The 20572-nt window shown below is 37.3% G+C and overlaps 2 protein-coding genes across 3 annotated transcripts in view; one reads left to right on the forward strand and one right to left on the reverse strand.

Annotated features, from left to right (window-relative positions):
• Positions 1–64: 64 nt before the first annotated feature.
• Positions 65–20572, reverse strand: part of mcph1 (microcephalin 1) — a 30855-nt gene continuing 10347 nt past the window's right edge. The window contains exons 11-17 of one of the 2 annotated variants that reach the window (XM_059359348.1): positions 19717–19754; positions 19455–19617; positions 19280–19357; positions 4801–4965; positions 4613–4696; positions 631–868; positions 65–535 (exon numbers count right to left, since the gene is read on the reverse strand). In XM_059359348.1, coding sequence (XP_059215331.1) covers positions 483–535; positions 631–868; positions 4613–4696; positions 4801–4965; positions 19280–19357; positions 19455–19617; positions 19717–19754 — 819 coding nt within the window. In that variant the 3' untranslated portion in view covers positions 65–482. The remainder of the gene's footprint in view (positions 536–630; positions 869–4612; positions 4697–4800; positions 4966–19279; positions 19358–19454; positions 19618–19716; positions 19755–20572) is intronic. The other variant, XM_059359349.1, reaches the window with a different exon arrangement.
• Positions 9747–18115, forward strand: angpt2a (angiopoietin 2a). Its single transcript, XM_059359350.1, has 8 exons — positions 9747–10058; positions 11550–11671; positions 11783–12021; positions 12387–12514; positions 12883–12984; positions 13901–14067; positions 15489–15619; positions 16954–18115. The coding sequence occupies exons 1-8, from the start codon at positions 9864–9866 to the stop codon at positions 17124–17126; spliced, it is 1257 nt and encodes a 418-aa protein (XP_059215333.1). The 5' UTR covers positions 9747–9863; the 3' UTR covers positions 17127–18115.

Here is a 20572-nt window from a genome sequence, read left to right on the forward strand (position 1 = left end):
TCAATAACACCTGGAAAATCAGAAAAATACATAAAAGAACATAAGAAAATGATCAATATCAAAAGAATTTGCAAAGTATTTATTAACAATAAAATCACAAAACATACCTATAATGATACAGTGTATGATCTTTATTAGAGTGTTAAACTGGCTCAGTAAATATTTTTAAGATCACATTGTTATATAAAAAATCTCAAAGTTCAATCACATGTCTTTTTGTTAAATACAAAAAAAAGGAAATAATAAAGGATCTAAATGCAATAAGTCTTTAATGTTTCACAGTAACTTGAAGCATTGTTGAATAGTTTATAGTTCTCAGAGTAACAGGTTTCCATGGTAACCAGGGACTAAAGTTCTTTGAAAAACTGAATTTTTCAGAGGATTTATGTAAAGCCTCTGGTCACGAGCAAGATGATAAACCTGCACACGAGGAACACTGTAAGGTGTGTGACCAGGTACTGTCCAAAATAAGATCACAGCTTTCACTCCAAGTTGTAGTCATCATATGACAGCCGCTTCAAACGTGTGATACTATCTGAAAAGAAATCCCACAAACAATGATAGAAACAGTTAATGGTAGCGGAATAAAGGAGTAACTTTTAACACAGAGCTGGCAGTAAAATACCTTACCCAGCACCCACTGCTCAGACAGGATCCTGCTCCCCTCTGGTCTCCTGCCGCTGTATTTCCCGATGCAGATGCCTGCCTGCCGCACGGTTTTGCAGATGGTTCCTCCACAGAGCTGGATCAGCTCCACCAGACTCTGAGTGGGTGGCTGGGAGTGCCGGGACACAAACATGGCTGGCTGGCCTTGGAAAAGGTCCTGCTGGTGCTCCCCAGCAGACAAGTGCCTCTGCAGACGACAGATCTGAGAACAGAAAATGAGAAAATGAGCAAATGGAGCAAATTAACTGTTTTCAGAGAGGAACAACCAGGACACAGTGACACAGAAGCTGATCAACTTCAGTTTGACATTTGAAAAAAAAAAACCCAATACTTTTTTGTTGTTTTTTTGTGCCGCCACTTTTTGTGTCTGTGTGCTATATACTGATAGAAGCTTGGTTAGTTTAGCTTTAGGACTAGAGACAGGGGAAAACAGTTACCCTGGCCTGTCCAAATTAAAATTTACATGATAAAATGTGTTGATTAATGTTTGCTGTCCCTGATAAATAAACAATAAATGAACAAATCACATGTTCACTTTAACCCAGAAGAACCTTATTTGTAGCAACACATTTGAAGCTGAGTCAGTACTGAAACTGTCCTGAAGGTGGCTGCTTGTGACACAGTAGAAGCTGCAAGAGTTTGGCTATTAGGCACATGAAACACAGCAACTAGTGAAAGATTAAATGCATTAAAGACCATTTTCATGGTAACTAGCTTTAGTCATTGCTATGCTTACTACAGTCTTTTGCAGAAAAATTACATTATAACTACAAGCATTAAACAAATAGTCATAACTATTTTAGTTTACCTACAACTTCAAGGCAGCCTGATCATTTTTCAATTGAAATTACTACAAATCCATCAGAATGATATTAACCAAAATAACTCCTCACTCACTGCTGAACTCTGAGTAGCATTGAAGTGAGCTGCAATGACAACTTATGTGTCTGGTTTTATTTCTGCAGCCCACATCATTCATGAAGTATTGTCTGCTTGGTCTGACTAAATGAGAGTATGTGAGTCTCTTAAACTTCCGTTTCTTTTTGGGTTTGGTGAGTGATCCTCGAAGTGTTTGCTACGGGCCTGCTCTGTATCCAGCAAGGGTCAGTTGCTAAACTGAAGGGGGCAATCTGCTCTAAAGTTGAATGCCAGGAAACAAGCTTTAAGGCTTTTAGTCTTTTGTCAATGTTCACACAGGTTTCACTTTACGTCAAGTAATCACGGATTGGTCAGAGGGTTCAAAGACAGGGTCAGGTTAACATTAACCCACATTGTGCACTTTAAAGGGAATGATTGGAGACTATGGAAGGTCTATAATGTGAGAAAAGAGGCTTTAAAAGAGGGGAAACAACAAAAAAAGAGGCATAAAGGGAGTCTACACACTCCAGAATACTCCCATGGACAATAATTTAATTACCACCATGTGAGTGTGAAGCTCAACACTCACAACTAAGTGCTAATTAAATTGACGTTCATGGGAATATTGTCTATAGTGGTACTTGGCACGTGGTGCTCAAAGTGCCAAAAAACACTCACACCAAAACAACATATATTGACAAACAGCACTACAATTAAGATTATCTAATCAATTTCATGTTAGAACAATGACATTTACTTTCTGCTGTCTTTTAAACAGCAGTTTGGATTTGCATAATTTGAATTAATACCTAGTATACTGCTGCATTAAAGATAGATTTTCCACAACCCACATCTCTGTACTTAATATTCGTCCGTACACTAGCTGCAAGTTGTGTTTGATGCATTTGTCATTATCACAGTCTGAATGTCTCAAATCTCTAGAGGACGGGTCATAGATATGCCAGTAACAAGCTTTCTCTGATGATTGTTACAACATAGATGAGTTGCATTGTAAAATGCCAGCAAAAGTCTATTTATTTTTCACATGGGAAAGGCTTGCTGAAAACCCAATCAATATCTCTGCAGCCCCTAATGTACAGTTACATTTTTCTTATTGTGCAAAACAAAGAGGCAGATAGCTTGTGCAGCTCTATTACAACCAATACTGGGCACGAATAAATTAACATCCATGTATTATGAAAGACAGAGTGTGTTTTATAGTTCAGCAGAAGTTACATTGTCTGCTTGTGGTGCTTTTGCCATTCAATTTTGAGTGATTCAGCCTGAACACCTGAAAAAGTCGGTGTTTTTGGAATGACAACAACTCCTTCCTCTTCGGTAATGTGCCTTAAATATGTTGCATTTCCCTTATACAGTAACTATTACATCAGCCCACTTCCTACAATTCTGTTTCGGTATTTCTATCCAACTGCAGAGGGTGAATGTAAGGCTTTCCTGTCAAAAATGGAAAATGGTGCACTGAAATGTGGTTATGCCAAGGCAAAATGACTCTTCAGCACACAATATAAAGCTCAATCTATCGACTACCTTTTTCCATACTTTAAAAGATGGTCTGCATGTTTTCAAATACTTTACTGTTAGGGGAAATAAAGAGTGAAGCTAACAAATCAATAGGAGAGTCTTTGATGGAGGCACATTCCTACAGTATAGGACAAAACATCCTCCTATGTCAATGCCTTTCATGCACTACGCACCTGCTCTCTGTTCCCCACTGTGACACGACAGAGAGACAGCAAAAACTAATGCTACAATTAGGGGAAAAGACCCAAACCTTTCCACTTATGTCCTGAACGATAGTCATTATAACAGGTAGAGGTTGTATATGGCTGTTGTATTTTATTATGGGGAGCCAGTTCCCTGGTTTTCTAGAAACCAAAACCCAGGAATGAATCCATTTCAGAACTATTATCTACTGAAAATCAATTTTTCTTTCAGCCACAGATAAACAAGTGACTAACTCAAGCATTTCAAGCATGTTGTTCATGTAGGATGTCTGAAAAATACTGCAGCCTTTTTAACGTCAGAGCATGCTTAAGAATGACAACGCTGGCTTTTATAAGTCTTTTTTGAGAATCTGTATTAGTGTTAAGTCTGATCATTTATAGCATTCACAATTACTCACACTACAGATTATGTGAAATAGTTTCTCTGTGTGGGATCGCAGACATTAAAGTTTGGGACAGGATACAAAAAAACACCCACACTGACAAATTCTCTTATCTAAAAAGGAAGCCTAACACTTACAAAATTGAATTTCTTGAAAGAAAAAACAAAACAACAAACAACTCAGAAAGAGATCTGCCAAGTACATTTCTTATAAATCTTGAATAAATCTACCCTGAAGAAAAAAAAGCAATGACTATTTTGTGGTCAGAGGTCATCAAGTGGCAACTTGAGTTTGTATCAATAACAGATGATATGTGCCTTTATGGGCTCTGAGAACCAAAGGAAGATCTGGGAATTTTGGACTGTTTTATAACATCATGAACTTGTGAAATAAAGTTAATGTGTCTTAAAAGTCTTGGGAAAAAGGGAAAGTAGATTTTGCCTTGATCATTCTAATAATATATTAATTTATGATACACGATACTGGATATTTAGATTCTTATAAAAACAAAGTAGGGGAATACGTGGGAAGAGCAGGAGTGATGTCATTTAAAAGAAGGATTTTCTTCCGATTCTCCCATTCAAAGTGTTTGTTGTAGGCCAGGAAACATTTTTCAATGAATGGGATGGACACTGCTACTATCACAGAGTGTGCTGAGGCTGGACAGCTGCATCCTGAGTAGCTGTTCAACTAGAGAAGAAAAAAACATGTGGGTATTACAGAGGATATAGTGGAACGTGTGTGCATCTGCTCCTCTGTGTTGTTAAGTGAGTGTGTATTGAAAGGAATCTCCACTTCAGTGCTCTTCACAGTAACTGGCCACAGTGAGGGGGGAGTGGTTTCAACTAAAAGTTAGCTAATCACAGAGGCCTCGGGCAGCCCAAGCAAGTGGTTGGGTGCTTGATGCAAAACGAGCACATGCAGTCTGGCACCGGTTGCTGAAAAGGAATGACACACTACCTCTAATTCCTGATGGCTTTTTCTCCTCCTACCACTGAGACGTAATAAAAGGAATCTGCAGAACCTCAAGAGGACACTTGGATGCTGTTTGGGAAAGACATCCAGGCATTAATAGGAGGCTAAGATCTGTTTACAAACTTTATTTTTAAGTTAAATAGCTCCTGTGAAGATGCTGAATCTTGACTTACTAGTTTTAAGTTTCTGCCTTGGTCTGGGGACAGGATACAGTGCCGTGGGAAAGAGACAATATCAGATTCAAAACGGGCCGTGCAGCTACACCTTTCTGCTGCCCGAGCAGGAAAACTGCCAAACCCAGAGCAGCAACTACAACTATCCAGTTCAAGAGGATGGACCTGTGGACAACGAGGAGTCGGCTCAGAGGCTGGAACAACTGGAGATCACCATGGAGAACAACACACAGTGGCTGCTCAAGGTAAAGTTGTGTCATATCAGTAATATTGAATCAATATATGGGACTGTGACTGCCTTTACTCTGATTTCTAAGTTGATAAATTCTATCTGAGACAGTCAGTGATGTGAAAGAGGACAATATGTGCTGAAGAGCAACACTTCCTTTACACAGGTGTCACTGGAGACGCTGATACTTCCTTTCCAATTTTCTGGAGAGGAAAGAAAGCAGCACTTAAAAAATAACACCTTGTATTGAGCATGAGGATAATTTGGATGAAATACAGTACTGATTTCCCACTAGAACTTTTAATATAATATACCTCAGCATTTGAAATAGCCTGAATTTTCAACATCTAGTATAACAAGGGAGAGGTGTTTTCTGACTCACAAACTTTCAAGGGTAACTGCTGTTTTTGTTTTCATGCAATGGGCAGATTATTCAGGCTCATACCAAACCACCGGCTCTTTGTTTGGTGTCATACTTACATGAGTAAGCTTTGAGAAATACCACATAATAAAAAAGTGATAAAACTGCTCCACTGGGCAAAACACATGACAAAATCAGTTGAAAATGAGCAATGGTTTACATTAACAAGAACATTTTCTTCTAAATGTGTACTTATGTCAAAGTTGTAACTAGGGCTGGGCGATAATTCAATATGATAATTGTCTTTTAATTGAATTGTATTTAGATAAAAATCATATATCAAGATATTGTGATACACAATAATATTGTCTAAATTGATAATAACAAGCACATGCTTGTGAAAATTTCTCAGATCATTTGATGTACGTATAGGGTTGGGCAATACGGCCAAAAAATTCTTTACATATCTAACTGTTTATTTAATGACCAGAAGACATGCTGTATTGTGATGTATATCATTATTAAAATATGAAATGACCCACAACCCTGATTCCAAAAAAGTTAGGATGTGGCGAAAAAATAATTAAAAAAAATAATCCATTCATTTGAATTAAGTGCAAAGGCAAGATATCTAAAGATCAAGCTGGGAAACTTTTGTTCTTTGTAAATATGTAAATTCTTTATTTGATGTATTCCGATTTTATCTACGTTTTACGCAGCTTCCAAACTTTTTGGAACCAGGGTTGTTTATCAGAATAGAAGATTTTGGCCATATTGTACAGCCCTAGCTGTAACACACACAAAAAGCACACCAGTCATAATTGATTAAAAAAAGAAGCTCTTTCTTTATTTTCAGAAATCTTTTCTGATTTAGCAGACAAGAAAACAATTGCGCTGAATGTCTGTGAGACACTTTCATTCAGTGTTGAAGGACATGGGTTTGATGACTGACAAAGACTCGACACAGGTGTCCACCAGAGGAATGCACACTTCCCTTTCAGTTTGCTGAGCCATTACTTGTGCGAGTGAAAGAACATGAACAACCTCTTGTCTAGCTCCGTCTCGTCTCCCTCTTCAGAGTGTGATTAATGATCACAACTATACAAGACGAGCCAGACAACACAAGAAACACCTCGCAGCTTGATCACACAATTCCTGCCTCATAGCATGAAAAAAGCTCTGATCTGTTCCACAGGAGAGCTCAGAGGGTACAAAAGCTCAAGTGCCTAAGAAATCAAAGCCAGCGCCCAGCATAAGTGAACATTTGTCAAAGTCCAACAGAAAACCTGACATATTGACCAGGTTACATGTGTCGTACATACAAAGAAACCAATACTAACATGCTTTAGCTTTTTCTGTAAATGGAGGAGGACTCCAGTTAGTTATTTTCACATAAGGAGATAAATATGAGAGAAAAATCACAGCTCCGGTGTGATGGTTTAAATTTCACAACATGAATATTCTTTACTAAAATGAACTTCATACTTTTGCCATAAAGAACAGGACTGATTTGCAAGAACTAGCACCAAAATATAATACGGATTGTCACTATTAAATATTCTACCTTACTTTGCATCTGTAATAACACAGTGGAAGGACTGTTAACGTCTATTAGTAGGCGAGAGTGCTATGGCCATTATTGGTTTTGTGAAGAAGGAAAAACATAGTTAAATTGTTTGTGTTATTGTGTGTCTTCAGTGCTTTAAAAGAGTAAGTTCGGAATTAAACCAGCTAATGGACTGCTAGACCAGCATCTCTCAATCTCTGCTAAGTAAAATTACTGTCTTTGTCAAAAAATGCTTTTGAATTTGAGGAGAGAACATACAATGGCTTCAACTCCCTGTTGGAAAGCACTTTCTGACCAAAGGTAAAGCTGTGAAAATATTCTAATTATAGCATACACATGAACTGATATTGATTTTATTTTTGCTCAGCTTCTGTGTCGGTTTTCCTGCCTTCTTCTCCAAACTGCCATCACCTGTAGGTACTACACTTACTAAGGTTAAGTGCCTCATACAAACTACCCCTTTAATAAAGTGGAAGAATTAGACTTTGAAAATGTCAGATGGCAAGTGTGCTTCGGCCATTAGTGACCAAGAGCAAATACGTGAAAAGACTTTCTTAATCCTTTAGCCTCACAAGCTGTTAAGTTTGCTAGAGAGGTGAGGTGTTTCACAACTTCTGTCATCACAGTTAAAATAAGAAAGACACATTTCTTCCAGAAGAAAAAAGAAATACTGTAGCAGCAGTAAATGTAATACTTTGGGTGCAGGCTTAATGCATTTGTGTGTTCAAATACTAAATTTCTTGTTATTAAAAGGTGCCTTGGGTAAAATGTAACCACTACATATTGTGAAAGGTTTACTGAATCAGGGACGTGCCTCACTGAGGTTATAAACCTCTTTTTACAGGAGTGGCTTGATGGATGAAAGGGCTCAAATACAGTGTAAATAACCTGAAACAAGAAATTACTCCCTACTTTAGAGGAATCAGTCACTTTAAAGCTTAAATAATGTCACACTGCTGTCACATAAACCTATTCAGGATGTCTACAGAAATTAGCCTCCCCCTAATCCACAACTATTCCTTGTCTGGGCTTTATTTTTGGAAAAGAAAAATCTAATCATTGCACAGTAGCAACTTCTGTCAGGCATGATTTGTGTATTTAAAACAATCACAGTTCTTTCAAAATTAATTTTTACGCTGCACCGGATGATGACAACTGAGGAAAACAATTTGTTGAGGAAAACGGCCATTTCTTACTGACGCCTTAAAGTCACACGGAGTAAACAACTGATTAGATCACTGACTGTCAATGGGACATCCTGCCAACAATTGCAAATGACAGCCTTCCACCTTCCACACATCTCTTTGTGTCTCCAAGAACATAAACAAATTGAACGTCATGAAAGGAAGACAAACAAATCAGCACTAATTGCAGATGTTACTTGTTTTTTTTTCCAAAAGAAAATGAAAATGTCTGTTTAGGGTTTGCATTGCTGACTGATGGGTAAATAACAAGAATGATTATGCAAACTTACTGTAAATGACAAATATTTTTAACGGACGTTGGTTTCCAGTTGCACACGCATGTCGTACTGTCATGAAGGATGTAACTCCTCACTCAACACTTCCATCCTGTTTACGAGTCGTGTGACCTGATTGCCACTCAGGAACACCGTGCAGGAAATAACTTAATGATTGGTCTCAGTCTAAATCTGGCAATACTGTAAGGTAGATAAGAACAGATCTCGTAAAGATGAAACATCGACCTTTTCCCACCCTGCAGACATCTACGTTCATTGTATTTTTCCTATGACTAAAAGGTTTGAAATGTGCAGGGTTACATCAGAACTGTAAATGTTTTAGTCATTCATAAGAATTCTTAAGATTATATGAATACCAAATTAATAAACTGTTTCTACTCAACTCTTTCGCTCTATTTATGTGAAAAAGTACGAAATTTAAAGAACACAATTGCAAACATAAGTGATACTAGGTTATTTACCATAATATAGGGTGTGGAACTATCGCTGCAGAGTTGCAGAGATAGTGGCATCGTTTTTCCTCCAACTTCTTTTACGAAGTGGCTGTAAATAAACGGCTATAAAAGTGAGGAAAATCTGATTTTTTTTTATAATTTAACATTGCATTTTATTATCATATTCCTCAATTATGTGTGTTTTCAACATCATAGCAATCATAAAAACCCTTGTAACACAAAATCTGAGGATAATTAATATAACCCCATTGTTACCATAGGGCTGTGTCTTGACAAGTATGTTGCAACACGATACATACCATGATACAGGGGTTACCATTCAATATTTTGCAATACTGTAAGCAAGGTGCTATCTTGCGATTAAAAAAAAAGGCTTTTAGGTAAAACTTGTATATATGTTTAAATAAATACACAAGTAATATTTTTCTTCCACCCCTATGCCAGAATATTATGTAGAGTCCAATGCAAAGATATTAGCCAGAAGGGACAATGGTAATATTCCAACAAGATCACAAGCTTGGTGTGTAACTAGGGAATAAAACAATATAATTTAAATTAACAAAGTTAGTGCTACATGTTTTCCAGAGTGTGAAATTCAGATTTTTTTTATGGGTTTTTTTAATGTTTTTTTTCTTTGTTAACTTAAGAAGCCTAGCTGCACACCCAACAATGATATTAAGTATAAATGGCTATTATAAACTGTTAATACTTTACTCTCAATTGCACTCCAATCAGTGTGCAATGAACAATAGAATGAATGTCCTTGATTTGAGTGCCTCAACCATCAGGGTGAATCATCACAGCAACAAAAAGAGAACAAGTGACACGACTGAGGTTACTCAAGAACTCATGCAAGAAACAGAGTTGCTATGTGTCGAACATTACAGAAGCACATTAAATGAACAGCACCCAGCTGTTTATCTGCAAACTACCCTATGAATGGTAATGGAACTGGTAATGACCCATAATCAATGACTCTTAAACTCAAGCTATTTTTTCCTGTGCTGCAGCTTGAAAACTACATCCAGGACAGCATGAAACAGGACATGGTCCAAATCCAACAGACTGCTGTACACAACCATACTGCTACAATGATTGAAATTGGAACAAACCTGCTGAGTCAAACCGCAGAGCAAACAAGGAAACTGACCAATGTGGAGGCACAGGTGAGGCTGCACGCTACTGTAAACACAGGGAAATACCCAACACTAGAATTGTACACATGCTATGCAACACAACACTGAGGAGTCAAAACTGTCAAAACCATCTACATATAAGCATAATGGGCTTCTTAACAGAATAATATGCTCATGAAAATTTGATGAAATCAATACATTAGTATGTTTAACATCCACTTTTTTTCATTTAAGTATGCAAGTCTAACTGCAAAAAACTGCATTAAATAATGTTAAAATGGGAAAAACAGGAATGACTGCGTCAGTTTATTATTGTGGTTACACGTCAATGACCTTATGTGAGCCAACTGTACAGCATTTCCTGTTATTAGCACACTCGTATTCCCACAGAAAGGGTCTATCAGTTTGTCACAATCAGACATCCGTCTGTTCAAAGGCATCAACAGATCCATTGGAGACACATAGTTGGATCCATGTAAACAACCTGCTTTTTGCTGAGTTCAGTTCCTCCGAACAGGGAAATTAGAGGCAAGGTCCCCAACCCCAGAGTTCAGTTCAATACGTCGGTCTGTGAAAAATAGGTGGATTTTGAATGTTTCCCTTGTTCAGGTATGTCTGCTTTATTGGAATCTGGTTGTTCTTTCCTGTCACGTTTTTCCATTTTGCAAATGCTCACTGTTCACTTTGAAGGTGAAAAATGGGCTTTTGTTGAATTTAATAGAAAACAGAACTCAATGCCTGAATTATTTAGACAAATTGCTTTTTCACTAGACAAACCATTTGGATCTTTATGTTGTCAATGTTTGATTTTTATTCATTTTTTTACTTTCTTTTTTCTAAATACCTGCAAGTCATGTATTATATTAAACAAAAAAATGGAGAAATGTCAGATGAAACTGCATAATTTCAAAGTAAAATATCAATTTGAAAACACAACCTGCTTTCAGTTTTGAGTTAAACTTGGGACCATGCTGTCTTGTGTGGACAACAAGGGACATTAATTTGAAGATCTTGAGCCCTTCTTAAACTAAAGGCCTATATATATATATATATATATATATATATATATATATATCAGGAACATGTTTTATGTGATTACTTCACACTTGTGTATTCTTTTCATCAACCAATTACTTTGTGCAGAAAGGTCATATTAAAAAAACACTATAGTGTAGCTGATGAGTTGCACCAATACATCCAAGGTTAATAAAACAATAAAACAAAGGCTCTGTTGTCTGAGCTAAGTTGGTTAACTTTATTATTCCCTTCAACCTTGACAATGGCAGCGCATACCAGACCCACTCTTTCCGTCCTTAACCTTTCACAATAACAGCCCTAGACGTACACTGAATAAATGTTTACCACAGGGAAGTCAAATTCACTTAGAGCATTTTGCTAAAAGGAAACTCAGCAAAATAGCTTAAAGTAGCTTTGGTGATACAACAATTTACCTCAGATTTTAAAAGGTATCTCTTGAACAAAGCCTGAATAATCTGCTTTATGCTGTTCTGTTGTTTTTAGGTAATTCATCATACAACTCGACTCGAGCGTCAACTTCTTGAAAATTCCTTATCAACCAACAAGTTGGAAAAACAACTGATTGTCCAGACAAATGACATCAGTAAGCTTAATGACAAAAACAGGTGAGGATATCAAATCATGTCATAGATCACGGATAATACTTATTTATAGTTTTGTGCTAATGTACAAAGCAAAAACAAGGTTCGCTGCTGAACTTTTTTCCTGCCTCTCAGCTTTCTGGAGAAAAAGGTTGAGGAGATGCAGGAGCAGAGGCAGGTGGAGCTGAAGCTGCTTCGAGAAGAGAAAGAGCAGCTTCAGACTCTGATACTGAGGCAGACGGCCATCATAGGTGAGCTGGAGCACCAGCTGCTCAAAGTCTCCTCCAACAACACTTTACTGCAGCATCAGCAGCAGGAGCTACTGGACACCGTCAACAACCTCATTCACACCATCTCTGTCGGCTCAGCTCAAGGTGAGTCTGCACTTCAGGTCATCACAACCTCTTTGATGCACCCATAAGTTTGATATTATTTCTATCAGAAAAAAACATCCATGCTTTGGAGCTACCAGTACAACCAGTCTGCTGTAGCCACTGGAAATCAATTTAACACCTGCACAAACTAATCCAATCAAGTGGCCCTGCAAGAAACACAGCAAACGTTTCTTTTTTTTGGCCAATTTTTGTGTGATTGTGCTGTTGTATTAGATTGCACTAGAGAAGGCCACTCAACTATAATTAATTACCAAATGCTGCAACACTGAAGCAATCGAACAGCCGATCAAAATAGGACAGTCAAATTGCTGTACAATTGTGTCAATTTAACGTCTCTTTTGCAGGGAGCAAACCTGTCATGATGCAGGACACTCCAACTACATTCATGGACTGTGCTGCTGTGTTCAAATCAGGAAACACCCAAAGTGGAGTCTACACTCTCACATTAGCCAACACTACAATAGAAGTTAAGGTAAAGTAAATCTATTTAATTGATTCATATTAGGCATGCAATGACCCACCCACACTTACACAACCTTGTGAATAAAACCTCTCAGTAAACAGTATTGTGTTTGAGGGTGGGGTAGGTAAATCAAAATGTTCTCAGACTCCCATTAATGATGTGCATGCTTGAGCTAAAACTGAGATCTCCTTAGAAACTCTTCAGCGAATAAGACATAGACCTCAATCCTGTGTCCCTTCCCTGGCTGCAACCTAACATTTGTTTTGACCAAACTCAAATAAGACAGCAATTTAAAATTATAAATGACCATGATGTCTTTACAGAGACTTCATTTTGAATTATTAATTGCAGCAGCTCTTTTTTCCTTGTGTGTGAAGGCTTTCTGTGACATGGAGACAGAAGGAGGTGGGTGGACAGTACTACAAAAACGCTTTGATGGCCATGTTGACTTTCACCGTACGTGGCAAGAGTACAAAAAGGTAAAAGCTGTCAACAAGAAATTCCTCCTTTAAAAAAATATAACCAAGGCTACGGCTTTTATTCCAAATGCACAGTACAGTGAGCAGATTTGGTTTTGGCCATAGACTGAAAGTGCTTTAAAGCCCTGGTTATTCAGCTCTGTTTGAGGCAATTCCTATGTGCAATCCAAAGCAGAAGGGACAAACTACAACTACAAACACAGAAACCCTGTGTTTATGTTGATCACCATCAATGATCTTTATACCAGCAGGACAACATAAACATTTCAACATCACTATGATTTGCCATCTTTCAAGCCCCTTTCAATGACAGCATGTTCAAGATTTCTGTAAGTGCATCCGCAACTGTACTTCAAATCTATAATCAAAAAAGAATTCTAGATTACTCCCAAAAATAGTCGAGCATTGGCAAGTGGGAGATAAATGGGCCAACACCATGCTTAAAAGAGTCTGAAGTCCCTACAGAGCAACCATTACAGAGGAAAGCATTCATGCCATTTCCTTTACTCCGAACACAATACAAGCTTAGTTAAAACTGAAATACTTTGTTATCAATATCTCATTGTGAACATGATTGTTTTATGTAATTGCTGATAGTATTTTGAGTATTCTTGATGTTATTTTAGTTTCAGGGAAAATAACTTTTCATGTATTAGACAACTTTTTCTGATTAGCAACCAGCTTTGTCTCATTGCAGTGTGGGTAGTATATGCAGATGAACTGTGTTTGGCTTCCCTCCATGTTGCCAGCGTCTGCAAATGAGTGGGGAGCTCCAGGCACTGGCATCATGGAGGGAAGCCAAACAGCATTCATCTGCAAAACAGCAAAGCTTCCCTTTAATGGAAAAAGCAACTTACAAGGCCCTCCTGCAATGGTTCAACAAGGTTTAATTACACTTCTCTTTTGGTCTTTTCAGGGGTTTGGAGAACCTTCGGGTGAATTCTGGTTAGGAAATGAATTTGTTTCCCGACTCACAATTCAACAGTCCTACAAACTAAGGATCCAGCTGAATGACTGGGAAGGAAACTCTGGATTCTCACAATATGACCAGTTTTCTCTCGACAGCGAAGCACAAAATTACAGGTACTTTGTACGGACAACATCAAAGAAACAAATGTGTCAGGTGCTTGGTGGCAATTACTGAACATTTTGTTTAAATTTTCTTTTAAGACAAAATTTCACAGCTCATGTAGCTCAAGCTATTAGGGACAAAGAAGCCCAATAGCATATAATGTGTCCGTCTTACAACATTGCTTTTGAAGTCTGCAATCCCAAACACATACCAAAAAGTGGTGGTACCAATTTTTAATTAAGGAGTGTGACTAAAGCACAGCCTCAAAACTCAAGGCATGCAATTATTATTAGAACATTAACAACTATATTAGTGACAGCCAACAGTCCTTGAACGAAGATGCATAAAAATCTTCTTCTTTCTTCCAGAACCTAAATGCATAAGAGCTCTGCATGTAATATTTTAAAATACAACATTTCCTACAAGCCTGGATCCATACTGTCACCCACATTGAATTGTGGTTTTTAGGTGATTCAAATATAAGAAATAATGAATTGAAACAATTCAGTCTGATTATCAGGCTTATTCTCTACACTGTTCCCTGACAGTGAAGATGAGACCACATTAATGGACACGCTGACATTACTTATGGTGATTTTCCACTGATTTGCTCTGATTGTCCCATCTCTTATGTGTGATGGATTCTTTCTAATCTTATTATGACGGTGTCCCCTGTAACATATATCTATCTTATGGAACCTACATTAGAAAAAAAAAGAAAGAAAAAAGCTCATGGTCATAAATGCTGACCTCCACTTCTTTTCAAAAGCATAGCACATTATAGACATACCTCTGGATCGTGAGTCTTTGCTGTATAAGACCATCTACTTCCTGTTACTAACGTCTGGCATCAGCCCAAAGAAAATGTAATAAAAATTTTCAGTGTTTGAAAAATAGGAAATACATACAATGTCTTGAATTTCTAACATTCAGTCTGCCCCTCTTGACAATAACACAACCTTTAATAGTATTTTCTTTTCCAAAGCTAAGCCGATTTCAGGAGTGAAATGGATACTTCCTTTCAATTTGACAAACAGACCTTGAAATGCCTCAATTCAGCACAGTTCTTCTCAGGCTTAAGTCTACTTGACTATGACCAATTTGGTCTCCAGTTAGTTGGCTCAGTAATTTGAAGAAAAAAAACCCAAGCTACAAAGAAAACTGCACAAATAGCACAAAGCAAATTGTGAAATCACCAAGCCATTTGTGAAAATCACAAAAGGTAAAACATTTTACAAAAATTAGACAAGCGTAAAAGATTGTAATACAAATAGCACACACTTTCATCCTCATTCTAAATCCCATGTTTCACGCAGTAATAGTGAAGCTACGGCCAAAGAACTGTATAAGTGAGTTGGACGTTGCCTTTTGAGGAACAGCAATCACAGACTTCCTCCTTCTCTTCCTTCATTTTTCCTTTTCCATTCTACAGGATACACCTTAAAGGCTTCAGTGGAACAGCAGGCAAAATAAGCAGCATCGGGCAGCCAGGAAGTGATTTCAGTACAAAGGATGCAGACAACGACAAATGTGTTTGCAAATGTTCACAACTGACAACAGGGGGTAAGAAACACATTTTTGTGCTTTTCAATGATTGTGCTTGTGAGGAAAACACAATATTCATGTTGATTTTTGAAAGCACTTGTTGTGGAACAAATTCCCACCCACCCAAATCTTGGCACTTCCCCCAAAAAATCTTCAAGGGCATTTTAAGGGCTCCCGTGCTTTTGGGGCCAGGTCAAAGAGCACAATTAGCTCAGAGTTAATCACTGATCAACTCATTGGGGAATTCAGCCCCTACAATGGCTGACATTAATAGCCTGGGAACAGAGCTTTTCCCTCTCTCCTCTTGTAGCTTAAAGGTCCTCCTCCATTCCCTTGAAAGTGACTCTGCTGCCAGAAGTTTGTCTCCCTCTGTGTTGGGGTCTGCCAAGTGAGCATGAAAGCATGAAAACCCTAACCCTCTCTCTATTTTCCCATGAGGGGTCTTTCACTGGGGACTCCATATTCACATTATGCTCAATCGTGACTGAGTGGCACTGACCCAGTAGAAAGAGTAAAGCAGGATCTGCCATTTCAAATAATGAAGCTGCTTGTTTTGAATGAAGAAAAATTTGAATGAATGTAGCAAATCTATATTAAACCACAATCAGTATGTAAAACCAAACTATAACTACAGATTCTACAGAATTTCTGACATGCAGAATTCAGATGGAGGGCAGGAAGTGATAAAACCATATATTGGAAATAGATAAAAGTTACTACATAAAAGGGCTAAACAACATCATGACACGGCAACATCTTGACATTGGAGCAGTAGCAATTTTACTGTCATATCCAATCAGATGCTGCCAAATGCCTGCCTTGACACTGACACGTAGAGAAGTGTGTACTGCCACAATTTAATCAGTAGTTACCAGCTGCTCAAGTGAAGACATGACATGACAAGACATGACATGGATTGAGCTATAGGTTCAAGTGCAACACAGTAGAGATGCATTAATATGTAGAAGCCATATGTTATCACAGCAGAGCAGAGCTCTTCTTTGAAACAACTTTCTTTACTGGTCCTATAAGGAGCAAATGTTACAGGTAGTCTCAAGACAGCACATTTCTGGATTTAAAAATAATGCATTTGTATAAATGGACTGAAAGTCTCCATAATAAGACAAAAATATGGTTAAGCTCTGAAACAGCTTGTAATGTATTATTTTTATTTTGTAATTTTGCCCTGTGATCATGAAACATTCTCACACACAAGTCAAAAGTGTGAAGTCAGACTAGCTTTTCATAAAGGAAAATATATTAGAAAAGACCGCAAACACCACCCCTGTTTTATACATGGCTATATGCATCATTACATGACATCTAAATTTAAGTTTGTTTTGACATTCTAGGTTGGTGGTTTGATGCCTGTGGTCCGTCCAATTTGAATGGGATGTATTACCAAGAAGGCCAGAACTCAAACCGCTTCAACGGCATCAAATGGTACTACTGGAAAGGCTCAGGCTACTCGCTGAAGTCCACTACAATGATGATAAGACCAGCAGACTTCTCAGGTTCCCTTTGAACTGTCATTGACTGCCCGAAAAAAAGTAACAAACAACAAAACCAAAAATACAAATTCTCAAGGGACCCAAAGCACATCATGAAAATATTCTTTACATAACTTTGGAAAGACATATGTTGTGGATGTTTATGTTTATAGTTTTAATTAAATGGGTTGTTGTAAAATATGGCCGGTCAAAATGACAAATATTTATACTAAAAAATAGTGACTATAGTATGTATAGAAAATATTAGTATAGCAATTACACTGAGTGTAAATGTGACATTAATCATTAAGATTTAATGTAGTTCAAGCACCCATTTAACTATGTCTTGTATAAAAGCTGCCTATGTCATTGTAAAAAGAGACTATGGTACAACATGCAGATAAACAACTGACTTAAAGTGATTATGTTTCTGTTGAATGCCTAAAATGTAAATGCAAATGTAAAAATACCACAGAAAATGTTTTTCTCCTGAGAATGTATGTACATTTGTTGTTTAATTTATATGTAGATTTTACGTTTGATATTTAACATTATTACAGAGATTTGTTATAAATCTTGAATCCTTGCTAGTTAACGATTTCACTGCACATACACTAAGAGGAATTCTTTTAATATAACTCTGCAGTACCTTCTTGCATGCTCATGCATAACGATAAATCTTTTTGCAGTCTTTTGGGAATGTATTTTGTTATTTATGCAATATGTCTTTTGAAGCTTCCACAAGCAAATCTTATGAGAAAGTTGTACAAGGGAGGAGGCTGAATTTCTCATCAGTAAACACACTAAATGTGTTGACTGTTATGCTCTACCAGCTGTTATAGCCTTAAAGTTGAATATTAAACACAACCAAAAGGCAGAAAGCCTAAAACGAAAGCCTTAACTCTACCTTTTTTCCATAATAGTCCTACCAGAACAATTAACTGCCTGGTGAATGCACAATTTTCAGATTGCCACAATTTTGTCAGCAAAGTTTTAACATTTCAACTACAAAATAAAAAATGGAAACGCTACAAAGTTGCATTTTTATTGTTGCCTTTCACGCCACTGATCACAATTTAACTGGTTATTTAAAATTGATTCCCCAAATCTTCAGAAGAGCAATATGGGCATAGCTTATAATGGGCAATATGGATAAAATCTTTTATAACAAAATTATATTGAAAACGATTAGTGAAGGGAGTGTTACGAGTTGTCATTTCTGTCAGATATCAGACAAGCTTCATTTGACATGAAGGCTTCAGTCTTTTTTTTATCTTACTGCTAATACACTGAGGTCATGTATCATTATTTGAACAGAGGCATATCTGTATACGCAACAAAATTCACTGTTCATCTGTTTAGACAATATTAATGAATATGACAGGGCACAGGAACTGAATAAATGTGGGAAGTGTGTGGTTTGCCAAACGTTGGACGCATCAGTAAGAATAAAGGGATGACAAATAGCTGTGGGGCAAATAAATAACACTTTTTCTGTCACAACAAAAGCCTTCATATAATTTCAAGAGGAAATGTGGTGACATTTGTCAGCATCAAGACCCCACGTCTTCCCTCGCAGTGGCAGGAGCAGACAGTGATTCATGAATGACGAGTTCAGGAAGAGGCAACACTGTCAGTTCGCACAGGACGCTTCAGGAAAAACAAGCGGACTGAAGATGAATGACTGGCAATAAAAATTAGCAGGTTTCCGTTCTACTTCCTCGGCTTTGGTTTTACGAGCCTTTATTAGTTGTGAGTGTGAAAAGGGGGTGTTGCAAAATTGATTTATGTACAGAAAATGATTTGTATCCAGAAAAAAATATAATAAGAAAACAGAGGAAATTTAACCCATGATTTTAATGTTTTCCAAGTTTTTGTCAATATGAAAAAGTAAATAGTAATAAAAAATATATACATGTTTAATTAACTTTAATTGATTTAGTCATTAAGAATGGTTTATATAGGCAAAGGCATAAACTACCTTAATTGTATCTGTAAATTTCATGTCCTTCAGTATTTATGATGCCATGCATTTAAAAACTCTGATAGGGCCATTAAAATAAATATAAAAATATATCTTATTTATTGTACTAATAAGAAACATAATGAGTTTAATGGTCAAGTTTAATGCTGATATTTGTGTCATGGACACTTTTAGTGATACTACTAGTCTAGAACTGGTACTCACCTGTGCTGCAGGAAATTGTTCCGAAAGTTCATATGGTTCCTCTGGAATCCACTGCCTTTGCTCCAAACACCAGAGGATCTATTCAGGAGAAATTAAGGTAAAAAATAGTGTCACACTTCATCATCATTTTAAATAATATTATGCAATGGCTTTCAAGCATATACAAACTACATACCCATTCAAACGACAGGATCCAGCAACCACGAGCTATACCCAACAGAATATTGAGAGTCCGCCGGTGAGCCCCGGACACCACATGAGTTGTGCTCTCACAAACTCGGTCAACGACTGTAAACCCACCCAGTGTGCTCACTACCTGATCCACTGTGTGCTGCTTCCTGTAAGAGGTGAGTAGAGAAGAAAGCATATAACACAAACAATCAGTGTTGTAAGTACATTTATCTCAAAACAAACAGTTTTAAAGTGTTTGCACTTACTCAGTGGGCATGCTTGTCATGACCAGTGTTCTCATAGCCTGGAACAAAGAAAAATACACTAAACTTATGACATGGATACAACATTTTTTTTAATCAAATCTTCTTTACTTAAAACATGATGGACCCTTTTTTGAACTATTTATGTTTGTTGTGGAAATTTAGTGTAAAGTAGTTAGACAAATGATGAGGGGAAATCAAATGAAATCATTTATTAACAATATGATCTTGAGGATGAACTGGTCTGTGTTCAGTGCTTTCAAACCAATTTTATTTTTGGGCATCAATCCTGAGCGTCAAAGTACGTTTAAAAAAAGCCGTCATTGTATTGTGTAATGATATTCACAGATTTGGCAAACAATTACATTTTAGTAGTGGAGCAGCTATAGAGCACAGGTTTGGCTTGATTTATCTCTTGGCTCATGTTTGTTGGAGCAAAAATCACAGTAAACAGGAGGGAAATCTACGAAGAACAAATCTACACTTTAATGTAGCCAATAAAACTGTTTCTATAAATAAATAAAAGGTCTAGAAGACACTGGGAAATGTAATGCATGTATGTCTTTTGTGTGTAATACTGTGAGCTGGTTTGTTGAATGACGCAGCAATGAACAGGTAAAAGGATCATTATTTAACAGCCAGACAGGCCGTGCACTTTCAGTAACCCTGCCGGATATAAAGTTGCATAGAGACCAAAAAGGAAATCAAACACCAAGGCCATGAGTGGAGAAAAACATATTCAGAGCCACTGAAACGGAACTGTAAATTTGTAACCTGACGACTGTGGCCCATTCAGCCTCGTACTTTGGCCCCAATGCAGCAAGTCATCATCGGCACAAACACCTGAGCAGCAGTTACA

Source organism: Centropristis striata, chromosome 20, assembly GCF_030273125.1.
Source record: "Centropristis striata isolate RG_2023a ecotype Rhode Island chromosome 20, C.striata_1.0, whole genome shotgun sequence".
NCBI lineage: Eukaryota > Metazoa > Chordata > Actinopteri > Perciformes > Serranidae > Centropristis > Centropristis striata.